We start from the raw sequence: 23,860 nt of genomic DNA on the forward strand, positions 1-23,860 counted from the left end.
AGCCAAAGGGGACCTTAATGATCACTTCATCCATTTCCCAGACAAAAGAGCAGACTGAAGATCAAACCTTTAGAAACAGAATTCCCCAGTAAGTCCATGGTAGCAAAACAAGCTTGGTTTTTATGAATCCCTTCTGAGACATTTAAGACATAGACAGCTTTCTAAAGTAGAAATTCAGCCCAAACTAAGCAAGCCGTTGCCTTCTCCAGCCTCCAAGGATGACACCTTTGGTGCATAAAAAGCCCTAGCTCTTTCAATCTTGGTTGTCATTACCCTGATTTGCCCACACCTTCTACTCTGCCGAATCTCAACTTAAAAGAAGTGACCCATCACTTGACATCATGGCAGGAGTTCAGAAGTTGGATTCAGGGCATTCTGCATCCCAGTTCCAGCCATCCACCTTGCGATGTGCCTTGCCCTCAAAGGCAGCAACTATCTGCTGCTATTAGCAAGCCTTATTGTATCAATCAGGGAAGTTCTGCCAGTATAAGAAGGGCACATCCCCATCACCCATTAACAGTGGCAACTCTAATGTGAGCAGACTGGGCCAGAGAGACCGATGCTATCCCCGGAACCCACCTCTACACTTTCAGATCCCAGCACTTCCCTGACAGGATGCCAGCTCAGCCAGTTGGTTCTGGTAGCCCTTGTGCTTTGCCAGGTGAGCCAGCAGAAGCCCTCAGGGCCAAAGAGGCAGAGTATCTGACAAGGATGGAGTCAGGTGAGCCATTGTAGCCACTAAGTGAATGAGCCACTCAGGCTTATTTTTCTCCTCTGTCAAACGATGGAGTTGGACTGCATTTCCTTCTAGGCTTTTCTGGAATTGGAGGTTATCTCAGTTCTTGTGTGGGAAGTTTTGTGTATCTTAAATAAGCTGAATGCTGATAGTAAGGATTTTCCATTTGCAAGAAGTAATTTTTATTTTTAATTATAAAAGTAATTTATGCTTGATGTGAAAAAGCTATAGCAATGCAGAAGTGTAAAAAGTGTTTAACTCCCACAACCAGAAGTAATTCATCAGTCAGGCTTATTGCTTTCCCCATTCCCTGAACAGATGACTGGTGCACCCATTAGCCACCTTTCTTGAAAGAGTGGTTAAGATTCTCAAAGTCACTCTTTGCTTATTTTAATGGTTCGAACAATTGGTGAAACTGAAGAGTGACATTTGTACTTTTTTTTTTTCCTTCCTAAAAGTCCAAATTCAGATTGTATAGCCCAATTATAAACACATATGAAGAAGTTAAATTTCATTTCTTAATAGAAACATACTATTTTTAGAGTAATACAAAAATTGCAGGAAACAGAAGAATAAAATGTTAGTAGCAGTCTGACTAAGATGACAGGACTTTGGGAGATTTTTTTTTTTTCTTTCAGTTTTTCTTCCTAGATTGGGGCGTTGCATTTATATTAATCGTGTAATGAAAAAAAATTTTTTAAGAAAAGTGTTCTGATAATTGACATGCCTCGTGATTAGATTCAAACCAAACAGCCCCAAACTGACACATTAAAAGTTCACTGACTAAGCAGCTTTTAAAAATTTACTGCTACTTCCTTTTAGGCTACTTTTTTCTGTTAGGAATTCCACTCAGAATTAAAGATAAAGGAATAATTGTATTAATTGGGAAAACTGAATGGGTTTATCGCCTCAAATATTTATTGAGCAGCTGCCACAGGTAAGACACTGGGGGAGCTGGATGAATGAACACCAGCCTGGTTCCCAAGGGTGCACACCAGAGGGCCTTCCTAAGGGCTTTGAGATGCAAAATGCTGAGAGTCCAGAGAAGTAAAGAATCATTTTGGAATGATGAGGACTCCAGGAAAGCTTCATGCAGGGAGTCAAATTTGAGCTCATTCTTAGAAAGTGGGTGGTATTTTTCATACTCAGATTGAAGGGTTGTTTTTTTTTTTTAAGAAGCAGAAGTGCAAACAGGCACAGAGGTGCCACGACCAGGACACATCAGCAGAACAAGGAGTGCAATTTGGCTGACGCATACAGTGGTGTGCAGGAGGGGACAGGAAAGCCTGGCACAGGGCTGGAGGGGACTTGACTGTCAGGCCACAAAGAGAGCTTGTAGAGGATGGTGATCTCCAGCCTTGAGCAGGAAATGTGATGTAATCAGTGTCAGAACAATTCCTCTGGCCAAGCTGAGTGTCAGGTAGGTGGCAGTGTGAGAAAACGAGGATGGAAAGGTGAATCCCAGCTGAATGGTAACCGGGTCCTGAGCTGGGCAGGTGACATCAGAAGGAAGACAGGTGTCAAAGTCTTAATCACTCAGGTGTGTCTGACTCGTTGCGTCCCCATGGACTGGGTCCTCTGCCCATGGTATTCTCCAGGCAAGAATACTGGAATGGGTTGCCATGCCCTTCTCCAGGGGATCGTCCTGACCCAGGGAGCGAACCTGGGTCTTCTTCATTACCAACTGAGCCACTAGAAATAGACTCAATAGATCAGGGGCCTAGGATTCAGCAAGACTGGTGCTCAAATCCCATTCTTCCTCGACATTACTTAGTTCCTCTGAGCCTGCCTCCCCTCTACAAAGTGGGTGTAGGAGTAATTATATCAGGGGGTTGCTGCACGGAGGCAATTATTCTTGTCCAGCATTTTTGCACAGCTCTGGCATAGTGAGTGGTCAGTACATGTCAGTGTCACTGATGGTACGACCTGGAGCTGGAATTAGGAAGCAAACAGGTGTCAGCTGGGATGAGTGAGTAACCAGGGCAACAGTACAGCAGCCGGAACATGGCATGTGGAGGTAGATATTGGATTGGACTGCTGACACTACTACTTACCAGCTGTCATCTTGTATAAGCCACTTAACCTCTCTCTCAGTTTCATTAGCTGTAAAATGGGCAGAGGATTAGTATTAATATGCCCCCCTCCCCAGGGAGCTGTTATGGCAATAAAGTGAGATAATACATGTAAATATACCTGACACATTTTAAGAGCCCAGTAATCCTTAGTCATTGGGTCAGGGGTGGGGATATGGAGTTGAATACATTTACCCCTTCCATCCCCAGTGGCAAGATGTGCAAGTAGAGGTGGAGATAATGCTGCAGGGGACTGAACATGAAGGATAGACCCGGAAGAACACACAAGGCTGGAGGTAGTCAGGAGTTTCTGGCACGGAGGTGACTGTTGTAGGTCTTCGGGTAGATGAACCAAGAAGGAGTACATAATTTGGCCTAAGGAAACAATCAGACAAATCCAGAATATTGGACATTCTATAACAATCCGCCTGCAACGCAGGAGCCGTGGGTTACCATGGGGTCGAAAAAGAGTTGGACATGACTTAGCAGGGCAACAACAAACGGCCCAATAAAGGTGAAGAGGTGGCCTCAGATGGGAGGGTGCCTTCCCCTCGGCCCAGGTGTGAGGACTGAGGAGAGTGGGGTTGGACGCTCCCTTCCTGTCAAGGAGGGCTGAGGTCAGGCCTTGCAAGTAAGGTGGCAGGCGTGTGGCAGTAAAGTGGGAAAACTTACCACAGCTGCCGTCAGGCCTGCAACGGGGAGGAAGATGGCGGAGGTGAGACAAGGCGTTTGGTCATGGGGGGCCAGCTGGGGAGGGGAGCAAAAAGAGGGCTTCTCCAGGACTGCCTTCCTAGGCACTAGGAGTGATAGGGTAATGAGCAGTTCTGCAAACTAAACGGCCTCCTGTTCAGAACCTGGTGCTGGGCAAGGGCTACTCATCAAAGACTTACTCGTTAGGAAGTAAGTAAAACTTTTGGGGGGTAAAACTGCCTGATCGTCGTTTCAATGCACACTCTACCCTGGGTTGCGGGCACATGGTGTGACAGTCCTTGGTGTGTGAGGACGTTTCGGTCCTTTTAAAGTTACCAGCCAGAGAATGGCCATGGCTCCAAGTGCCGTAGGTTCACGGGGCTAGTGGACTCTTTTCCAAAGGCGGTCAGAGGAAAACCACCACCTGCAGGATCCCACGAGACGCCACCAGCAGAGGAGGCCGCCGGAGAGGACCACGAGCATGTTCCGGTTCTGCTTCTCAAGACCCTGCATTTGGCGATTTCAATTCGGCAGAGGGGTCAAGGGACCGAGATCCCGCTCCCAGGTGAGGCTGAAGACGCCGCTCGGCGGGCCACAAGTGGAATACGGCTGGTGGAGTTGGGGGTGGGCGCGGCCGAAACCTACAGGAGGACCCTCGTGATGACGCAGCCGTCCCTGGGGTCCCCCTCGGGCTGGTCTTCGAGCGGAGCGCGCAGCGGGGGGGCCGGGGCCAGGGCGCCCTCGCGCCGGCTCGCCTCCCGCTGCCGCGCCTGCAGCGCCTCCCTCTCGGCCTGCAGCTCCCGGCGCGCCTGGGCCGCCGCGCGCTCCTCGTCCTGCAGCGCCCGCCGCCTGCGCTCCAGGGCGCGCTCGCCCTGCTCCACGGCCGCCTCGCGCCGCGCCAGCTCCCGCTCGCGCAGGCTGCCCCTCACGGCCAGCGCGCCCATCTGCTCCAGGAGGCGCGCCCAGTCGCCCTCGGCGGCCGCGACGGGGCCAGGGGCGGCGGGCGGCGAGCGGCGGGCGGCGCTCTCCGCCAGCTCCCGCCGGTGCGCGCTCCTCAGGTGCTTCCACAGCGCCGGGGTGCTCGCGTGCCAGCCCGCGCCGCGGCCCACTTGCTCCCCGCACAGCCGGCAGGTGGCCCAGGGGCCCGCCGCGTGGCCGGGGCGCGCGGGAGCCAGGTGGAAGTACCCCCAGGCCTCGGAGTACGGCGCCCGCAGGCGGCCCGCAGCCGCGTCCGGCCCGCCGGTCTCTTCCATGGTCACGGCCGGCTCTTCGCTCCTCATTCTTTAGGCAGCGCCTGCACCGAGGGAGACAGGGTTAAGTTAACGACCGCAAAATTACATGTGCAGCCGGACAGCCGCTCCAACACACAGTTTCTAGGACTAGATTTAACCTGCGAAGAAACCATGCCTCGTTCTCACTACTGATAAAATCCTGTAGTTTGGATAGTCACTTGCCTTTCTTTCTCAGTTCAGTTGCTCAGTTGGGTCCGACTCTGTGCGACCCCATGGACTGCAGCACACCAGGCCTCCCTGTCCATCACCAACTCCTGGAGTCCACCCAAACCCATGTCCATCGAGTCGGTTATGCCATCCAACAGTCTCATCCTCTGTCGTCCCCTTCTCCTCCCGCCTTCAATCGTTCCCAGCACCAGGGGCTTTTCAAATGAGTCAGTTCTTTGCATCAGGTGGCCAAAGTATTGGAGTTTCAGCTTCAGCATCAGTCCTTCCAATGAATATTCAGGACTGGTTTCCTTTAGAATGGACTGGTTGGATCTCCTTGCAGTCCAAGGGACTCAAGAGTCTTCTCCAACACCACAGTTCAAAAGCATCAATCCTTCAGTGCTTAGCTTTCTTTATAGTCCAACTCTCACATCCATGTATGACTACTGGAAAAACCATAGCTTTGACTAGATGGGCCTTTCTTGGCAAAGTAATGTCTCTGCTTTTTGATATGCTGTCTAGGTTGGTCATAACTTTTCTTCCAAGGAGCAAGTGCCCTTGAGAAGTAAGTCTTTCTCGGTATGTATGTTCATTTGTTTATTCAGCGTGTTAATTACTCAGAAAAAAAAAAAATGTTGAAGATGCCTAGGTCTTCTTTCCATAACCAGGAGTCTTTGAAATTCACTGGATCCTTACCTAACAAGTACTGAGACTAAAGTTGGTAAGCCAAGCTTCCTGTAAGAATAAGTTTAAAAAGTGCTTTAGTTTTAACTAGTCTCTTTTATGCTCTTTAAAAGAAACTGACCTTTTCCAAATAAAAGCAAGGCTCCCTTTTGAATTCTTCTCGCAGTGTTGCAGAAGGAAGGAGTGGGGAAAAAGAGTTTTAGGAATGAAAATTTTGTTTCTTAGACCTTAAGTGCTAGGACTGAGCAGCTTTTTAAAAAGCTTTCAGAGAAAACTTTTTTCAAGATAAAAATATCTTTTTGTGATTTTTAAAAACCATGTGCTTATGAGAAAATTGTCCTAAGAGTCATTAAAATGCACATCTCATTTAGAAAATACAAGGCAGTTTTCTAAACTTTTACCTTCAAATGAGGCGGTGGGCAGTCTTGGTCATTGCCTCAGGGTTTTCAGCCAACCCAAGTTCTCAGGTGGGAACACCGTAGCGTGACTTCTGAGATCTCAAGAAGCATCAGCTGTGCTAGGAGTAAATTCAGAGGCCAGGCAGCCAGTAAAAGACATTCAATTAAACAGCCCTAAAAGTAGACACTAGAAATACTAGCTACTGCCATGACCTTCTGGTGTTCATTTTCCCAACCCTCTCATAGTTGCTCCAGTCATGAAACAAATAAAATTAGTTCTCTGTGCTGCTTATCCCAACTAAATGGCCCTCTCTCTATATTTGCAAGATTAAAAGGTTGGTCAGTTCCAAGAAAAAATAATAGTTGTTTGCTTTGTCCAACAAATAGTTGTAGTTAAAGGGGTCCAAACACAACACAATGTCTCTCATTGCAAGGTCTTTTCTATTAAGAAAGCATTTCCAAATGTGATGACCTATCAAATGAGGAGAGAGATAGAAAAGGTAACATTTCTTCTTTAATAAAATAACTTCACAAAGGGTCAAATGTATGATTCTCAACAAATCTGCTTTGGAAGTTTAAAAAATGAGAACTTGGAGCTCTCCTGAGAACTTATTTCATGGGGAAATTTCAGGCCAAGTTGGAAGAATACTGGACAGTGAGATGGCCAGTGCTCCTTCTGTCAGGTTTTGAACCAGCAGCAGTGGAGATGGTGAAGTTCCAGAATCTTTTATTAAAGGCAACTATGGATGACTGAAGACAAAGATGAAAACAGAAAAAACAAGTTGATTTTTTTTAATTTATTTTTTTATTGAAGGATAATTGCTTTACAGAATTTTGTTGTTTTCTGGGCTTTGGATGGTAAGGCATCTGCCTGCAATGTGGGAGACTTGGGTTCGATCCCTGGGTTGGGAAGATCCCCTGGAGAAGGCAACGGCAACCCACTCCAGTACTCTTGCTTGGAAAATTCCTTGGATGGATGAGCCTGGTAGTCTACAGTCTATGGGATCGCAAAGGGTCGTGCAAGACTGAGCAATTTCACTGGCTCACTGGTCAAACCTCTACGTGAATCAGTCATAGGAATACATATTTCCCCTCCCTTTTGAACCTTCCCCTCCCTTTTGAATTCTCCCTTCCCATCCCACCCCTCTAGGTTGATACAGAGCCCCTGTTTGAGTTTCCTGAGCCATACAGCAAATTTCTATTAGTTATCTATTTTGCATATGGTAATGTAAGTTTCCATGTTACTCTTTCCGTACATCTCACCCTCTCCTCCCCTCTCCTCATGTCCATAAGTCTGTTCTCTAGGTCTGTTTCTCCATTGCTACCCTGTAAATAAATTATTCGTACCATTTTTCTAGATTCTGTTTATATGCATTAGAATACAATATTTATCTTTCTTTCTGACTCACTTCACTCTGTATAATAGGTTCTAGGTTCATCAGCCCCATCAGAATTGACTCAAAGGTGTTCCTTTCTGTGGCTGAGTAATATTCCATTGTGTATATGTACCACAACGTCTCTATCCATTCATCTGTCAATGGACATCTAGGTTGCTTCCATGTTCTAGCTATTGTACATAGTGCTGCAATGAACAATGGGATACATGTATCTTTTTCAGTTTTGGTTTCCTCAGGGTATATGCCTAGGAGTGGGATTGCTGGGTCATATGGTGGTTTTATTCCTGGTTTTTTAAGGAATCTCCATACCTTCTTCCATAGTGACTGTATCAATTTTCATTCCCATCAACAGTGCAAAAGCATTCCCTTTTCTCCACACCCTCACCAGCATTTATTGTTTGTAGATTTTTTGATGATGGTCATTCTGACTGGTGTGAGGATTCTGACTGGTGTGAGGTGATATCTCATTGTGGTTTTGATTTCCATTTCTCTAATAATGAGCGATGTTGAGCATCCTTTCATGTGTTTGTTAGTCATCTGTATGTCTTTGGAGAAATGTCTGTTTAGGTCTCTTTCCCACTTTTTGATTGGGTTGTTTGTTTTCCTGGCACTGAGTTGTATAAGCTGCTTGTACATTTTGGAAATTAATCCTTTGTCAGTTGTTTCACTTGCTATTATTTTCTCCCATTCTGAGGGTTGTCTTTCCACCTTGCTTATAGTTTGCTTTGCTGTGCAGAAGCTTTTTAGTCAGGTCCCACTTGTTTACTTTTATTTCCATTACTCTAGAAGGTGGATCATAGAGGATCTTGCTTTGATTTATGTCATCAAGTGTTCTGCCTATGTTTTCCTTTAAGAGTTTTATAGTTTTTGGCCTTACATTTAGGACTTTAATCCATTTTGAGTTTATCTTTGTGTATGGTATTAGGAAATGTTCTAATTTCATTCTTTTACATATAGCGGTCCAGTTTTCCCTGCACCATTTATTTAAGAGGCTGTCTTTGCCCCATTGTATATTCTTGCCTCCTTTGTCAAAAATAAGGTACCCATAGGTGCATGGGTTTATTTCTGGGATTTCTATCTTGTTCCATTGGTCTATATTTCTGTTTTTGTGCCAGTACCCTACTGTCTGGATGATTGCAGCTTTGTAGTATAATCTGAAGTCAGGAAGGTTGATTCCTCCAGCTCCATTCTTCTTTCTCAAGACTGCTTTGGCTATTCAGGGTCTTTTGTGTTTCCATATGAATTGTGAAATTTTTTGTTCTAGTTCTGTGAAAAATGCCACTGGTAATTTGATAGGGATCACATTGAATCTGTAGATTGTATTTGGTAGTATAATAATTTTCACAGTATTGATTCTTCCTACCCAGGAACATAGAATATCTCTCCATCTGTTTATGTCATCTTTGATTTCTTTCATTAGTGTCTTACAAGTTTCTATGTACAGTTCTTTTGTCTCCTTAGGTAAGTTTATTCCTAGATATTTAATTCTTTTTGTTGTAGTGGTGAATTTGATTGATTCCTTAATTTCTCTGATTTTTGATTGTTAGTATATAGAAATGCAAGTGATTCCTGTGTATTGATTTTGTATCCTGCAACTTTGCTAAATTCACTGATTAGCTCTATTATTTTCTGAAACTGTCTTTAGGGTTTTCTATGTATAGTGTCACATCATCTGCAAACAGTGAGAGCTTAACTTCTTTTCTGATCTGGATTCCTTTTCTTTTTCTTCTCTGATTGCTTTAGCTAGGACTTCCAAAACTATGTTGAATAATAGTGGTGAAAGTGGACACCCTTGTCTGTTCCTGATCTTAGGGGGAACGCTTTTAGTTTTTCTCCATTGAGAATAATGTTTGCTGTAGGCTTATCATATATGGCCTTTACTGTGTTGAGGGAGGTTCCTTCTATGCCTATTTTTTGAAGAATTTTAATCATAAATGGATGCTAAGTTTTGTCAAAGGCTATTTCTGCATCTATTGAGATTATCATATGGTTTTTATCTTTCAGTTTGTTAATATGGTGTCTCCCATTGATTGATTTGTGTGTATTGAAGAATCCTTGCATTCTGGAATAAACCAAACTTGATCATGGTGTTTGAGCTTTTTGATGTGTTGCTGAATTCTGTTAGCAAATATTTTGTTGAGGGTTTTTGCATCTGTGTTCATCACTAATACTGGCCTGTAGTTTCCTTTTTCTCTGTTATCTTTGTCTGGTTTTGGTGTCAGGGTGATGGTGGCCTCACAGAATGAGTTTGGAAGTGCTCCTTCCTCTGCAAGTTTTTTTGAAAGAGTTTTAGAAGGATAAGCAATAGCTCCTCTCTAAATGTTTTATAGAATCCTGTGAAGCCATCTGGTCCTGGGCTTTTGTTTTTTGGGAGATTTCTGATCACAGCTTCCATTTCAGTGCTTGTAGTTGAGTTGTTCATGATTTCTGTTTCTTCCTGGTTCAGTCTTGGAAGATTGAACTTTTCTAAGAATCTGTCCATTTCTTCCAGGTTATCCATTTTATTGCCATATAGTTGTTCATAATAGTCTCTGAGGATCCTTTCTATTTCTGTACTGTCTGTTGTAACCTCTCTTTTTTCATTTCTAATTTTGTTGGTTTGATTCTTCTCTCTTTTTTTCTTGATGAGTCTGGCTAAAGGTTTGTCAATTTTGTTTATCTTCTCAAAGAACCAGCTTTTAGTTTTATTAATCTTTACTATTGTTTCTTTCATTTCTTTTTTATTTATTTCTGCTCGGATCTTTATGATTTCTTTCCTTTTACTAATTTTTGGGCTTTTTTTGTTCTTCTTTTTCCAGTTGCTTTAGGTGAAAAGCTAGGTTGTTTATTCAATGTTTTTCTTGTTTCTTGAGGTAGGACTGTATTGCTATAAGCTTCCCTCTTAGAACTGCTTTTGCTGCATCCCATAGCTTTTGGCTTGTCGTGTTTTCACTGTCATTTGTTTCTAGAAATTTTTTTATTCCCCTTTTGATTTCTTCAGTAACCTGCTGGTTGTTTATAAACATGTTGTTTAATCTCCATGTGTTTGTGTTTCTTAGTTATTTTCTTGTAATTGATATCTAGTTTCATAGCGTTGTGGTCACAGAAGATGCTTGTTATGATTTCAGTTTTCTTAAATTTCAATCTGAGGCTTGATTTGTGACCCAAGATGTGGTCTATCTTGGAGAATGTTCCATGTGCACTTGAGAAGAAGGTGTATTCTGCATTTGGATGGGATGGCCTGAAGACATCAATGAGATCCATCTCATTAATGTATCATTCAAGACTTGTGTTTCCTTATTAATTTTATGTTTTGATGATCTGTCCATTGGTGTGAGTAGGGTGTTAAAGTCTCCTACTATTATTGTGTTACTGTCAATTTCTCCTTTTATGTCTGTTAGTGTTTGTCTTATGTATTGAGGTGCTCCTATATTGGGTGCATAGATATTTACAATTGTTATGTCTTCCTCTTGGATTGATCCCCTGATCATCATAAGTGTCCTTCCTTATCTCTTGTAACTTCTTTATTTTAAGGTCTATCTTGTCTGATATGAGGACTGCTACTCCAGGTTTTTTTTCTTCCTATTTGCATGGAATATATTTTTCCATCCTCTCACTTTCAGTCTATATATGTCTTGAGGTCTGAAGTGGGTTTCTTGTACACAGCATATATATGAGTCTTGTTTTTCTATCCAATCAGCCGGTCTGTGTCTTTTGGTTGGAGCATTTAATCCATTTAAATTAAAAGTAATTATTGATATATATGTTCCTATTGCCATTTTCTTAATTGTTTGGGGTTGATTTTATAGACTGTGGCTCAGATCATGAACTCCTTATTCAGACTGAAATTGAAGAAAGTGGAGAAAACCACTAGACCATTCAGATATGACCTATATCAAATCCCTTATGACTATACAGTGGAAGTGAGAAATAGATTTAAGGGACTAGATCTGATAGAGTGCCTGATGAACTATGGATGGAGGTTCGTAACATTGTACAGGAGATAGGAATCAAGACCATCCCCAAGAAAAGAAATGCAAAAAAGCAAAACGGCTGTCTGAGGAGGCCTTACAAATAGTTGTGAAAAGAAGGGAAGTGGAAAGCAAAGGAGAAAAGGAAAGATATACTCATTTGAATGCAGAGTTCCAAAGAATAGCAAGAAGAGATAAGAAAGCCTTCCTCAGCAATCAATGCAAAGAAATAGAGGAAAACAATAGAATGGGAAAGACTAGAGATCTCGTCAAGAAAATTAGAGATACCAAGGGAATATTTCATGCAAACATGGGCTCAATAAAGGACAGAAATGGTAGGGACCTAACAGAAGCAGAAGATATTAAGAAGAGGTGGCAAGAATACACAGAAGAACTGTACAAAAAAGATCTTCATGACCCAAATAATCACAATGGTGATCACTCACCTAGAGCCAGACATCCTGGATTGGGAAGTCAACTGGGCCTTAGGAAGCATCACTATGAACAAAGCTAGTGGAGGTGATGGAATTCCAGTTGAGCTATTTCAAATCCTGAAAGATGATGCTATGAAAGTGCTGCACTCAATATGCCAGCAAATTTGGGAAACTCAGCAGTGGCCACAGGACTGGAAAAGGTCAGTTTGCATTCCAGTCCCAAAGAAAGGCAATGCCAAAGAATGCTCAAACTACTGCACAATTGCACTCATCTCACACACTAGTAAAGTCATGCTCAAAATTCTCCAAGCCAGGCTTCAGCAATATGTGAACTGTGAACTTCCAGATGTTCAAGTTGGTTTTAGAAAAGGCAGAGGAACCAGGGATCAAATTGCCAACATCCTCTGGATCATTGAAAAAGCAAGAGAGTTCCAGAAAAACATCTATTTCTGCTTTGTTGACTATGCCAAAGCCTCTGACTGTGTGGATCACAATAAACTGTGGAAAATTCTGAAAGAGATGGGAATACCAGGCCACCCGACCTGCCTCTTGAGAAACCTATATGCAGGTCAGGAAGCAAGTTAGAACTGGACATGGAACAACGGACTGGTTCCACATAGGAAAAGGAGTACGTCAAGGCTGTATATTGTCACCCTGCTTATTTAACCTATATGCAGAGTACATCATGAGAAACGCTTGGCTGGAGGAAGCACAAGCTGGAATCAATATTGCTGGGAGAAATATCAATCACCTCAGATATGCAGATGACACCACCCTTACGACAGAAAGTGAAGAACTAAAGAGCCTCTTGATGAAAGGGAAAGAGGAGAGTGAAAAAGTTGGCTTAATGCTCAATATTCAGGAAACTAAGATCATGGCATCTGGTTCCATCACTTCATGGGAAATAGATGGGGAAACAGTGGAAACAGTGTCAGACTTCATTTTTCTGGGCTCCAAAATCACTGCAGATGGTGATTGCAGCCATGAAATTAAGACATTTACTCCTTAGAAGGAAAGCTATGACCAACCTAGACAGCATATTAAAAAGCAGAGACATTACTCTGTCAACAAAGGTTCGTCCAGTCAAGGCTTTGGTTTTTCCAGTAGTCATGTATGTATGTGAGAGTTGGACTATAAAGAAAGATGAGCACTGAAGAATTGATGCTTTTGAACTGTGGTGGTGGAGAAGACTCTTGAGAGTCCCTTGGACTGCAAGGATATCCAACCAGTCCATTCTAAAGGAGATCAGTCCTGGGTGTTCATTGGAAGGACTGATGTTGAAGCTGAAACTCCAATACTTTGGCCACCTGATGCGAAGAACTGACTCATTTGAAAAGACCCTGATGCTGGGAAAGATTGAGGGCAGGAGGAGAAGGGGACGACAGAGGATGAGATGGTTGGATGGCATAACCGACTCGATGGACATGGGTTTGGGTGGACTCCAGGAGTTGGTGATGGACAGGGAGGCCTGGTGTGCTGTGGTTCATGGGGTCGCAAATAGTCGGACGTGAATGAGCAACTGAAGTGAACTGAACTGATTTTGTAGATCTTTTTTCTTCTCTTGTATTTCTTGACTATATAAGTCCATTTAACATTTGTTGTAAAAGCTGGTTTGGTGGCACTGAATTCTCTTAACTTTTGCTTGTCTAGAAAGCTTTTTATTTCTCCATCAATTTTGAATGAGATCCTTGCCAGGTACAGTAATCTTAGTTGTAGATTTTCCCCTTTCAGTACTTTAAATATATCCTTCTATTCCCTTCTGACCTGCAGAATTTCTGCTGAAAGATCACTGTTAAGCATATGGGTTTTCCCTTGTATGTTACTTGTTACTTCTCCCTTGCTGCTTTTAATATTCTTTCTTTGTGTTTAGTCTTTATTAGTTTCATTAGTATGTGTCTTGGCATGTTTCTCCTTGGGTTTATCTTATATGGGACTCTTTGTGCCTCTTGGATTTGATTGATTTGATTTCATTCTTTTTATTCTGCTCTTCAGAGTTATTTCCACCATTTTATCTTCCAGTTCAATGATGTGTTCTGCTTCAGATATTCTGCTATTGATTCCTTCTAGAGTATTTTTAATTTCATTAATTGTGTTGTTTGTCTCTGCATATTTATTCTTTAATTCTTCTAGGTCTTTGTTAATTAATTCTTGCATTTTATCCATTTTGTTTTCAAGGATTTTAATCATCTTTACTATCATTATTCTGAATTCTTTTTCAGGTAGTTTGCCTATTTCCTCTTCATTTATTTAGACTTCTGTGTTTCTAGTTTGTTCCTTCATTTGTATAGTACTTCTCTGCCTTTTCGTTATTTTTTTGTTTTTTTAACTTATTACGTTTGATGTTTCCTTTTCCCAGGCTTCAAGTTGAATTCTTTCTTCCTTTCTGTTTCTGCCCTCCTAAGTGGTTTGTGTAAGCTTCCTATAGGGAGATTTGTGCTGAATTTTTGTTTGTTTGTTTTTTCTCTGATGGGCAAGGCTGAGGTGGTAATCCTGTCTGCTGGTGATCTGCTTTGTATTTTTGTTTTGTTTGTTGTTTAGATGAGGCTTCCTGCACAGGGTGCTACTGGTGATTGGGTGATGCTGGGTGTTGTATTCAAGTGGCTTCCTTTGTGTGAGTTCTCACTATTTGTTACTCCCTAGGGTTCTGGTCCCATCACTTCATGGGAAATAGATGGAAAAACCGTGGAAACAGTGTCAGACTTTATTTTTTGGGGCTCCAAAATCACTGCAGATGCTGATTGCAGCCATGAAATTAAAAGACGCTTGCTCCTTGGAAGGAAAGTTATGACCAACCTTGATAGTATATTAAAAAGCAGAGACATTACTTTGCCAACCAAGGTCCATCTAGTCAAGGCAATGGTTTTTCCCGTGGTCATGTATGGATGTGAGAGATGGACTGTGAAGAAAGCTGATCGCCGAAGAATCGATGCTTTTGAACTGTGGTGTTGGAGAAGACTCTTGAGAGTCGCTTATACTGCAAGGAGATCCAACCAGTCCATTCTAAAGGAGATCAATCCTGGATGTTCATTGGAGGGACTGATGCTAAAGCTGAAACTGCAATACTTTGGCCACCTCATGCGACGAGTTGACTCACTGGAAAAGACTCTGATGCTGGGAAAGGTTGGGGGCGGGAGGAGAAGGGGACGACGGAGAATGAGATGGCTGGATGGCATCATTGACTCTGTGGACATGAGTTTGAGTGAACTCCGGGAGTTGGTGATGGACAGGGAGGCCTGGCGTGCTGTAATTCATGGGGTCGCGGAGAGTCGGACACGACTGAGTGACTGAACTGAACTGAACTGAGGGTTAGTTCTCTGGTAGTCTAGAGTCTTGGAGTCAGTACTCCCACTCCAAAGGCTTAGGGCTTGATCTTTGGATCTGATTCCACAGCTGCTCGGCTTCCTGCCTCAGTTGTCCCAGCTCATTCATCCTTGAATTTCCTCACAGCAGAAACTAACAAATGAAAGCCCTGGAGGGAGCTGGGGCCCACATGAACTTGGGGTATGGAGGTCGGCTGGGTGCTCAGCAGTCCCTGGCACACACAGCCGGCATACAGAGCCGCACACTGCAGAGACCAGCACCATGGAGGTCCCTGACCACACCTGGGCCTGTGCCGCCCAGTAATCAATTCCGTGGCACCACAAGTTGCTTTAATAATAGTATCTAGTGAAGCTTTTAATTCAGTTGCTTGCTACAGATGCATTATAATTTTGTAAGTCTCATTTGTTTTTTTTCCCCACCAAGTAATTCCTCTGAGATTAGGCAGGATATTTAACATTATCTCTTGACTTAAAAAAAACCCAAAAAACAAATTTACCAGAATCATCAAAAAAGATAAGTACCAGGCCTCTTTTAACAAAAGAAATATCTATTTACATATCTTCTGATATAATAGGCATTGATTTGAATATGACAATTAGTATAAAAAGTCTTAAGAAATTAAAAGCTAAATTTCCCTCAAGAGATTTACTAAACCACTAAACCCCCAAAGCTGGAGTGGTGGGATGAGAAGGGGAGTTACAGACCCCTTCAAGAGTAACTTTTTTTATGTTAGTAAACATTATGTTTTGTAAACAGAGCCAGATTTTAGAGATTTTTTTTTTTTTGGTAATCTAATTTTACCTAAAATTTTTTTCTACATTTCTTTTTTTAGAATTCCATTTCTTCTAAATTAGAATCTTATCTTTCCAGAGTATACCACCTTTTTTTACTATTAGAAATACACAAAAGTGGAAATAATAGAAAATAGTAGTACTATGAGTCCCTGGTGGCTCAGCTGGTAAAGAATCTGCCTGCAATGCAGGAGACCTGGGTTTGATCCCTGGGTTGGGAAGATCCCCTGGAAAAGGGAAAGGCTACCCACTCCAGTATTCTGACCTGGAGAATTCCATGGACTATACAGTCCGTGGGGTCGCAAAGAGTCAGACACGACTGAGTGAATTTCACCATGAGTACCTATATTTATAGACCAAGAAGTTTAAAGTTTTTGTATAGTATCAAGACTATTGCTTTGTATTCTGGAGATTGCATGCTTTCTTGAGATAGAGGTTGAAAATGGTATATAAGCTTCAGATTCTCCTATCTGTGCCAAAGTCTGAGAGCTATTATTACAGATGTGCCCCTACAAGTGCCAGAGGTGACCAATTATGGTCATGCTTTATCTCCCTACAAGATGTCTCTGGGTTTCTTCAAAATCTGGGGTGCCCAGAGGAGTGCCACATACAGGAGTGCCATCTATTCTAAGAGGTAAAGTGGAAACAGGGATCAGAAGCACTGATTTTGATGATTTAATCCTTTGGATTTAGTGGAGTGCTCATGTGAGCTAGGGACAAGCAAAACCACAAGTGTCGGCCAGCATAGTGCTAACCCCTCTGAGGGTAGCAGAGGGACTTCCTCTGCCTCTGCAGGCCTTCGCTCTCGGAGGTCTTAACCAGTGGAAGGCAGCATGGTTCAGAACTGCCTCACCTTCTCAGTCCTCCGACAACAGCTATGTTCTCTCTCAAAAGGGTCTTCTTTTAACACTCAGTCTCTAAAGAGTGACCAGCAGTAACTGTGGCCACTAACCATTCCTAGGAGAGCCTTCCTAGCTCTGCCATGTAAGCCCTGCCATCCCTACAGTGCAGAGTGAGAGAAGCTCCTATCATCTGGGCTGGGAAGAGAAGTCTTAGAATCTTCAGCCACAACCGTAATACACAAAGAGCTCTTACAAACTGGGAAAAAACAGACAAACAAGCCAGTTGAAAAATGAGCCAGAGATGTGAGTAGCTGAGTGAGTGACTCAAGAGCAAAATCAGATGGTCAGGAAATTTGTGAAAAGATGCACAACATCACTTATATTAAGTCTGTTGTTAAATCCCTCACACTAACACAAATAAAGAGGTCTGTCAGCCAAAGCTGGAAGGGAGGCTGAGAAAAGAGTATACTCATGCATTCCTAGTGGAGATGGAAAGGCTTTTAGGAAAAGCAATCTGCAATTTCTATTAATTAAAAATAGATATAATCAGGGATCCAACTCCTGGGAATCTGTTCTGTATAACTAAAAAGGACCAATATGTAAAGTAACATGTATTAGGATGTTTGTCAGAGGGTTGTTTAGAATGGCTAAAGACTGGAATCAAAGGAATGCCTATCAGCAGGAGAATGGCTGGGTAAATAATGTACAGTCACCCTGGGGAATATTATGCCACCATTAAAAAGACTGGATTGGAGCTCTGCCAGGGAGATTTCTGGAATAATGTTTCAGGAGAAAAGATGCAAGAAAATGTGTATAATGTGATCTTGTATTACATAGTAAGTAGATCTGTATAGAGTATGCAGATTTTTTATATATATGAAGAAAACTAAGGAGGCACACTATGGGTTGAGGGGGTAGCAGCTGATGTGAAAGCAGAAGGGGAGAAGTAAAGACAAGAGCGCTAAGGAAGCGTGCAGGTGGTCATGTGTCTACATTTAGGCAGTTATGTATATGGCAGAGTCTATATTTATATTTATGTATAAATAATAATTGTATAAAACAATCCTCAAGCGTGTGAGTCAGGCAGGCCTAGGTAGCCTTAACTTTGCAGGCTGGAGGGGACAGTCCCATGGGGTATAGTGTGCTGCCATCTGGCCTTGGAGGGGTCCAGTGTGTGAGCTAGCTTCGAGCAGGTAGTTGGCTGTCCCCTGCCTGGGCAAAAGGAGATTCTATATCCAGAGAATGGGGGGGTGCCATGGGAGGGCACCCCACCTCATTCGTCTCCCCAGCAGAGGGCAGGCACTCAGGGGACGCTGCACAAAATGAGCCTGATCTTGTGCTTCTTAGCCCCAGCTCACCCGAGTCCCTCTGTCAGGGGAAATGGCAAGATTAGTTGCCCCTAATAAACAGGTGGCTGAAATCAGATAATGCAAGTGATGTCACTACTGGACTCACCAGTGCGATATCATTTCAAAGTATGAACAAAAGGAAGCTCCCAGTATTTACTGCTCACACATGCTCACCTGAAGATCTTAGTGGCTAAAAGGCAGTGCTGTTTTTCTGTTTAACATTTTGTATACAATAGAGGAGGTAGTTTAAGAATTCTGAGGATTTTTTTTTAATACAAAAGGCAAATAAAAAAGAATAATAGATCCACTTTCCCATCATCAACCAAATTTATTTTCAGTTCCTCAGTTGATCTTCCTGCAAAATAGGAAGGTAGAAGACAATATAGAAAAGTAGAAGATAATATAGCAAGGTAGAAGATAATATAGGAAGGCCTAGTTCGCTGGAGTCCTGTGATATGCATTTCTTCCTTAATGATTACCCCCCAAAACCAAATATCTATTAACTGATATGGTTAGGTAAAAAGAAGAAAATGAAAATTTTAAAGTTCTCTTCGTTTTCCTTAAACAATTTTTAAACTATCAGAAATATGCCAGTGAATGTGATTATTTGACTTAGGTCCATTCACTCCATCCACTCTTTCATTCAAACTCTTCTTGTGTACCTGCTCAGGGCCAGGCATGTGCTTGCCACCCAGGATGCCAAGAGGAGAACCACATAGTCCCTACCCTCCAGAAGCCTGCCATCTGGTGAGGAGAGATGCTTCAACATGCTGCTGCTGCTGCTAAGTCACTTCAGTCGTGTCCAACTCTGTGTGACCCCATAGAGGGAAGCCCACAATGCCCATGATAAAGGTCAGAGCAGTGTTCACTCATGAGGATTGGGGAGGGGTGGGTTCGGGACCCTAAGGCAAATGTTCATGCAGACACCCCTGCTTAAGCATCCTTTCCCTACCTTGCTCAGGGTACAACTGTTACTAAAACACATCACCATGGAGCTGAATCTAAAAGTAAAGCTGCAGCTCTTTAGTTGTATAGTCTGGCTTCCAAGCTCATATTTTAAATAAAATATCTTCAAGCTAAATAAAAGCTCTGCTAGCATGAAATTAACAGTGGAAATTTTTGAATCCAATTTCAGGCAGAAAAAAAAAACTGGAAAAAAGAGTAGACTTTAGTTATTTCATTGAAAAGGAAAAAGTAGTGTTGATGGTATGATGCTTCTGAATTCTCCTTTGACAAGTTTTCATTCTATTATCTATTAATTGGAAGGGGTGATGTCTAAGCTGGTGGAAGATAAGACATTTGAGTTAATTACCTCTGCATTTGAAGAAGTTCTCTGAAGAAGTTGTATTTTTTAATAACTTATCAGATTAAAACCCAGATTTCTCAGTATGATCTCCCAGAATACCAATATAGAAAATAAGGGAAGAGATTGGAACCTGGATGAATAATTTGAATAAATAATGGTGTAAACACACCATGAATGATTATAACATTGAGAATCACCCCGTAAGCCACCCACGAAAGTTAATTTTATTATTTCATACTTAAGCTTTACACATACAAAATATCAGGCAAGTTAAAGGCCAAAGAACCAGGCAATGTTCTCAAAAGGAAATAACAGATGAATTAAAGCTCTGTTTGTCCATCCAGGGTTAATCACTTTAGGTGGATTAATCCAGCAGAGTTATAAACAAGAATGTGTAGGTTGAGCCTGGCTGGATCTTAGGTGAGAAATTCACTCTAATGTGAAAGCCACACAGACTTGTGTGAAAACACTAAAAACATTTTTATCCACCAGTAACTTTAATCAAAGCAGAATATAATAATTAATACAAATAATTACCTGTGACAACTGACGTATCAAGGAAACCACAGTTCATCTGTTAGCTGTCCATCTCTGTTGAAATATTAATTTACCACCATGTATTAATCTATTTATAAACATATCCAGACAATTAGAAAAATTAGTCTGTAGTCAGCAGGCTGAAGGCTTAAATGAATTAAAAATGCCTCCAAAATGTAAAGGGTGGATACCTCAGTTAGGGAATTAAGTGAACAAGTTTAGAAAAACGTTATACACGGAGTGTAAAAACTGTACTGGACCCACAACTAATTAACTGGTATATAGAGATAGTCTCTAAATGTCATAAACCAAAACCTGATATACCTCTACCATTAGCTAAAAGGCTGAGCAACATTATTAATGTGTTTTTAAATGAAAATCTTCCCTAAAGTGGACCTTTATTTCAGGCCTACATTACTTTATTTAATAAATTTGTTCCTGTAAAGAAGGGTGCTGATCCATTTTAATCTTGTAAAATGCATAAATTAAATGAATTAGAGGGATTAAAGCTGTCCTACTTTCAAGATCTTTGTAACACAAAAAGATATTTTAATTACCTGGTTTTGGCTCTTGACTTTTGCATACTCTATTGTACACTTTTTCATTATCAGCTGTCTCAAGCTATTTTTAATCCAAAAAAGTATATAAATAATTACATTAATGAAAAGTGCACCAAAGGATTACCCTAATTATGTCAATTTGTCAAGCTAATTTCTACAACAGTTTCTCTTAAAAATCATTATCTTTGTAGTCTTGGCTAATTAGAAGTTCTCATGCTGGCAGGTACTTATTTTTTTCTTTTAAGGAGGGAAAAATAACTTTGCTTGGTAAACTTCGAGCATTAGGTTAGCCTAAGTGATTAGAGCAAACGGCTCCTGTCTGTTACGAAAGGATCAGAAAATCCCTTTGTTTGAGCACGGTAGGGACAGGGGTCTTTGTTTGAGCATCTGGCTTGCATTCAGTTTCTCGCCAAAGTGTGAAGAAAGTCTCAGTTAGAGAGAAGGCCCCAACCACTTGTCCTGACTACAATAAGGCAACTTTAATAAGGGGAGAGCACATTATTTTCGATATTCCTAAATAACTTTTTTTGACGAGAAATGGTAGAGAAGAAGCAAAACGAGGTGCACAAAGAAACTGCGCGAGGCCTTTACGCAGAATCCCGGGTCCAAACGCATCTTTTACGAAGAGGACGACCGACCCCCGCCGAGGGCAGGCCGGCACCTGGCGCAGCCGGTGTCCGGGCGTCGGCGGGGCCCGGGGCCCGGGGCCCGGGGCGGGAGGGTCCCCGGCTCACGCCTCCACCCGGCCGGCCCGGGGAGCCTCCCGCGCTCCGCGCCTCTCCCCCGCCCCGGGCGTCCCCGGCCTCCCCGCGGGCGCGCCCGCGGCGACCTCGCCGTCCACACTCACCGCAGCACCTCCGCAGCGGGCGGCGGGCCGGGAGTCCGGGATGGCAGGCCCCTCGGGCTCCTCGCAGACCTGTCGCCGGCGCGGAAAGCTCCGCGCGGCCCCCTTAAAGACACAGCGCTCCGTTCAGGAGCCTGCGCGGGGCAGGGGGCGTGGGGGAGGGCCTGTTGCTGAAAGGGCTGGGAAACCACTCCCAAACCGTCCAAGTCCGCCAGCGGCCGACTTCAGTTTGCCCGGGTTTGAAAAGGATGTAGTAGTTTAGTGATTTTTATACAAGTATAATTACCCTTTTATATCTTTATATTAATCTTCCAAGACCTGGGTTCCTGGGCTTGAGTCTCTGAGTGTAATTTTCATCCTTTCAAAGTGTGTGATAGCACAGTTGTCAGAAGAAATGCCCTGAACTAAAGTCTGGACAGATAAAGGTAGGGCTCATTGGTATTCACGAAAACCTAGTAATGTTAGCATGGTGTATTAGCCAGTTTTGGGTGGATTATGCTGAGGTAACAAACAACCCCTACAACTCAGTGATTTACAAAAGCAAAGATTCATTTCTCAATCAAATTACATCTGCTGCAGGCAGCTTTGGCGCTACTCCACCACTGTTTCGGCTTCTAGGCTCCAGGCTGAAAGATCAGCTTGTGAGGGGACATGCTGATTGTGTGCTGGAAACAACCTTGAGGGAGGAAGAGTCCTAATTTGTAGTGTTTGTTATTTCCATGATGTAAGCACTCACAACCATGAAGGACTTTGGGTTACTAATGGTTTAACAATGACTTGCCAAGTTTCTGGAAATTTAACAGTCAGCTCTTATAAACCACTGGCGCGTGCTCCTCCTAAAACTGAAAACAGATCGCATTCCACATACCTAAGTTCTGCTCACTTCAGTTCTACTCACATTCTGTTGACCAAAGCAAGTAACTTGACAAAGCCTCTCAGTGGGGCCAGAAAGTATATCCCTCTTATAAAGAAGACTTGCCAGTCATGTGACAATGGGCAGAGATTGTACCGTCCTTTTAAAAGAAGTTGAGTAAATAACTAACCCTGAATTGGAAGGACTGTTGCTGAAGCTCCAGTACTTTGCCCACCTAATGTGGAGAGCCAGCTCTTTGGAAAAGACTCTGACGCTGGGAAAGATTGAGGGCAAGAGAGGAAGGGGGCGGCAGAGGATGAGATGGTTAGGTGGCATCACCAACTCAGTGGACAGGAATTTGAGCGAACTCTGGGAAGTAGTTGAGGACAGAGGAGCCTGTTGTGCTGCAGTCCATGGTGTCACACAAAGTGAGACACAACTTAGCAACTCAACTACAACAAATAACTGGTTACAATAATACAATCCATTTTACATACTTTGGTTCAAGTAATTTTTTAAACCTCATTATTTCCATAAACCAGAGTTTATTAACAATCCATTAATGGGATTTCTCCTTACCATTCCAAGAATGGTGTCAAAAGAAGAAACTGGTTGGATGTCTTCAAGGGGATAATTTGCAATGTGAAGATTAGCTATTAGGGTACTACTTTTCTTTTCTCCCAAAAGATGCCCACTTAACACTGTGGACATCTGATTAAAATAATAATTGCTGGTATAAGTGAATCAGATTAAAGGTTATCTCTTATTCATAATTTAATTAATCACAAAATTTAATTAATTAAAAAGTTTATTGTACCTGATGATCCTTTTAACAAGAGATCTTATCACTTTGAGTACCTTAAAAATCCGTTTGACCATATAGTGAGACACATGGTATTTTTGTTAGTTCTAGTTAGTGCTATTTGAGTAAGAGTCTTAATTAAGACAACATTCCTGCCCTCAATAAGATTTTACTCCAGTGAGACAGACAAATGAACTCCAGGAAGAAAGTGAAAAATATTGTTAAGAGGAGACCTTCCTGTGCCACACTAAACTGAGAACAACTACATCTTCTTGAAAGTGGCAACATTTAACCAAGATTTTACTCCAGTGAGACAGACAGATCAACTCCAGGAAGAAAGTGAAAAATATTGTTAAGAGGAGACCTTCCTATGCCACACTAAACTGAGAACAACTACATCTTCTTGAAAGTGGCAACATTTAACATTTAATTTAGACTCCTGGAATTATGTTTATTTTTCTCACAAGATGTATTTGGATATATTTTTAAAGTCCAGAGGAAAGAAACCTGTCTTTTCTGTGTCCAGGTCCACAAGCAACAGACTTGTGTCTGCCCTTGTTTAAAAATGATGCAGTAGTTTAGTGACTTTTCCCAGCATCAGAGTCTTTTCCAGTGAGTCAGCCCTTCGCATCAGGTGGCCAAATTATTGGAGCTTCAGTAACAGTCCTTCCAGTGAATATTCAGGGTTAGTTTTTAATTCAATGCTTAAACTTTCTAATAATCTGAAATCTCTTGTAGTTTTAAATTAAAATTTAAATCAAATTATAAAATATATCTCCCTTGCCCCACACTCTTTGTTCAATTTGGCAAGAAAAACACTCTTTAGTTCTTATTTTGGTGGTAACAGTTTCCCTT

The 23,860-nt window shown here is 42.3% G+C and overlaps 1 protein-coding gene and 1 non-coding gene across 7 annotated transcripts; both read right to left on the reverse strand.

Annotated features, from left to right (window-relative positions):
- Positions 1 to 91: 91 nt before the first annotated feature.
- Positions 92 to 21,769, reverse strand: ZBED3 (zinc finger BED-type containing 3). Of its 6 annotated transcripts, XR_016038264.1 has the most exons (5): positions 21,354 to 21,767; positions 19,947 to 20,000; positions 6,023 to 6,138; positions 3,004 to 4,792; positions 92 to 2,839 (listed from the first exon to the last, which is right to left on the reverse strand). XR_016038264.1 is itself a non-coding variant. In XM_055436681.2 (4 exons), exon 4 carries the CDS (start codon positions 4,776 to 4,778, stop codon positions 4,140 to 4,142), a length of 639 nt encoding a protein of 212 aa, XP_055292656.2. In that variant the 5' UTR covers positions 4,779 to 4,792; positions 6,023 to 6,133; positions 19,947 to 20,000; positions 21,354 to 21,767; the 3' UTR covers positions 92 to 4,139. The 6 variants fall into 6 exon arrangements, 5 of the variants coding, with proteins under 5 accessions (XP_055292656.2, XP_055292655.2, XP_055292658.2 ...); XM_055436681.2 differs by having other exon boundaries at positions 92 to 4,792; positions 6,023 to 6,133; XM_055436680.2 differs by having other exon boundaries at positions 92 to 4,792.
- On the reverse strand, positions 16,642 to 16,780 carry LOC129563649 (small nucleolar RNA SNORA47). Its single transcript, XR_008687391.1, has one exon. It is a non-coding gene; the product is annotated as a small nucleolar RNA SNORA47 (small nucleolar RNA).
- Positions 21,770 to 23,860: the final 2,091 nt, after the last annotated feature.

The sequence above is a fragment of the Moschus berezovskii genome, chromosome 9 (genome assembly GCF_049115385.1).
Source record: "Moschus berezovskii isolate FMDL1 chromosome 9, NW_MosBer_1.0, whole genome shotgun sequence".
NCBI lineage: Eukaryota > Metazoa > Chordata > Mammalia > Artiodactyla > Moschidae > Moschus > Moschus berezovskii.

Excerpts from the sequence above, each read along its gene's own strand:
- ZBED3 (XM_055436683.2), bottom strand. The coding sequence starts at position 4,778 with ATGAGGAGCGAAGAGCCGGCCGTGACCATGGAAGAGACCGGCGGGCCG.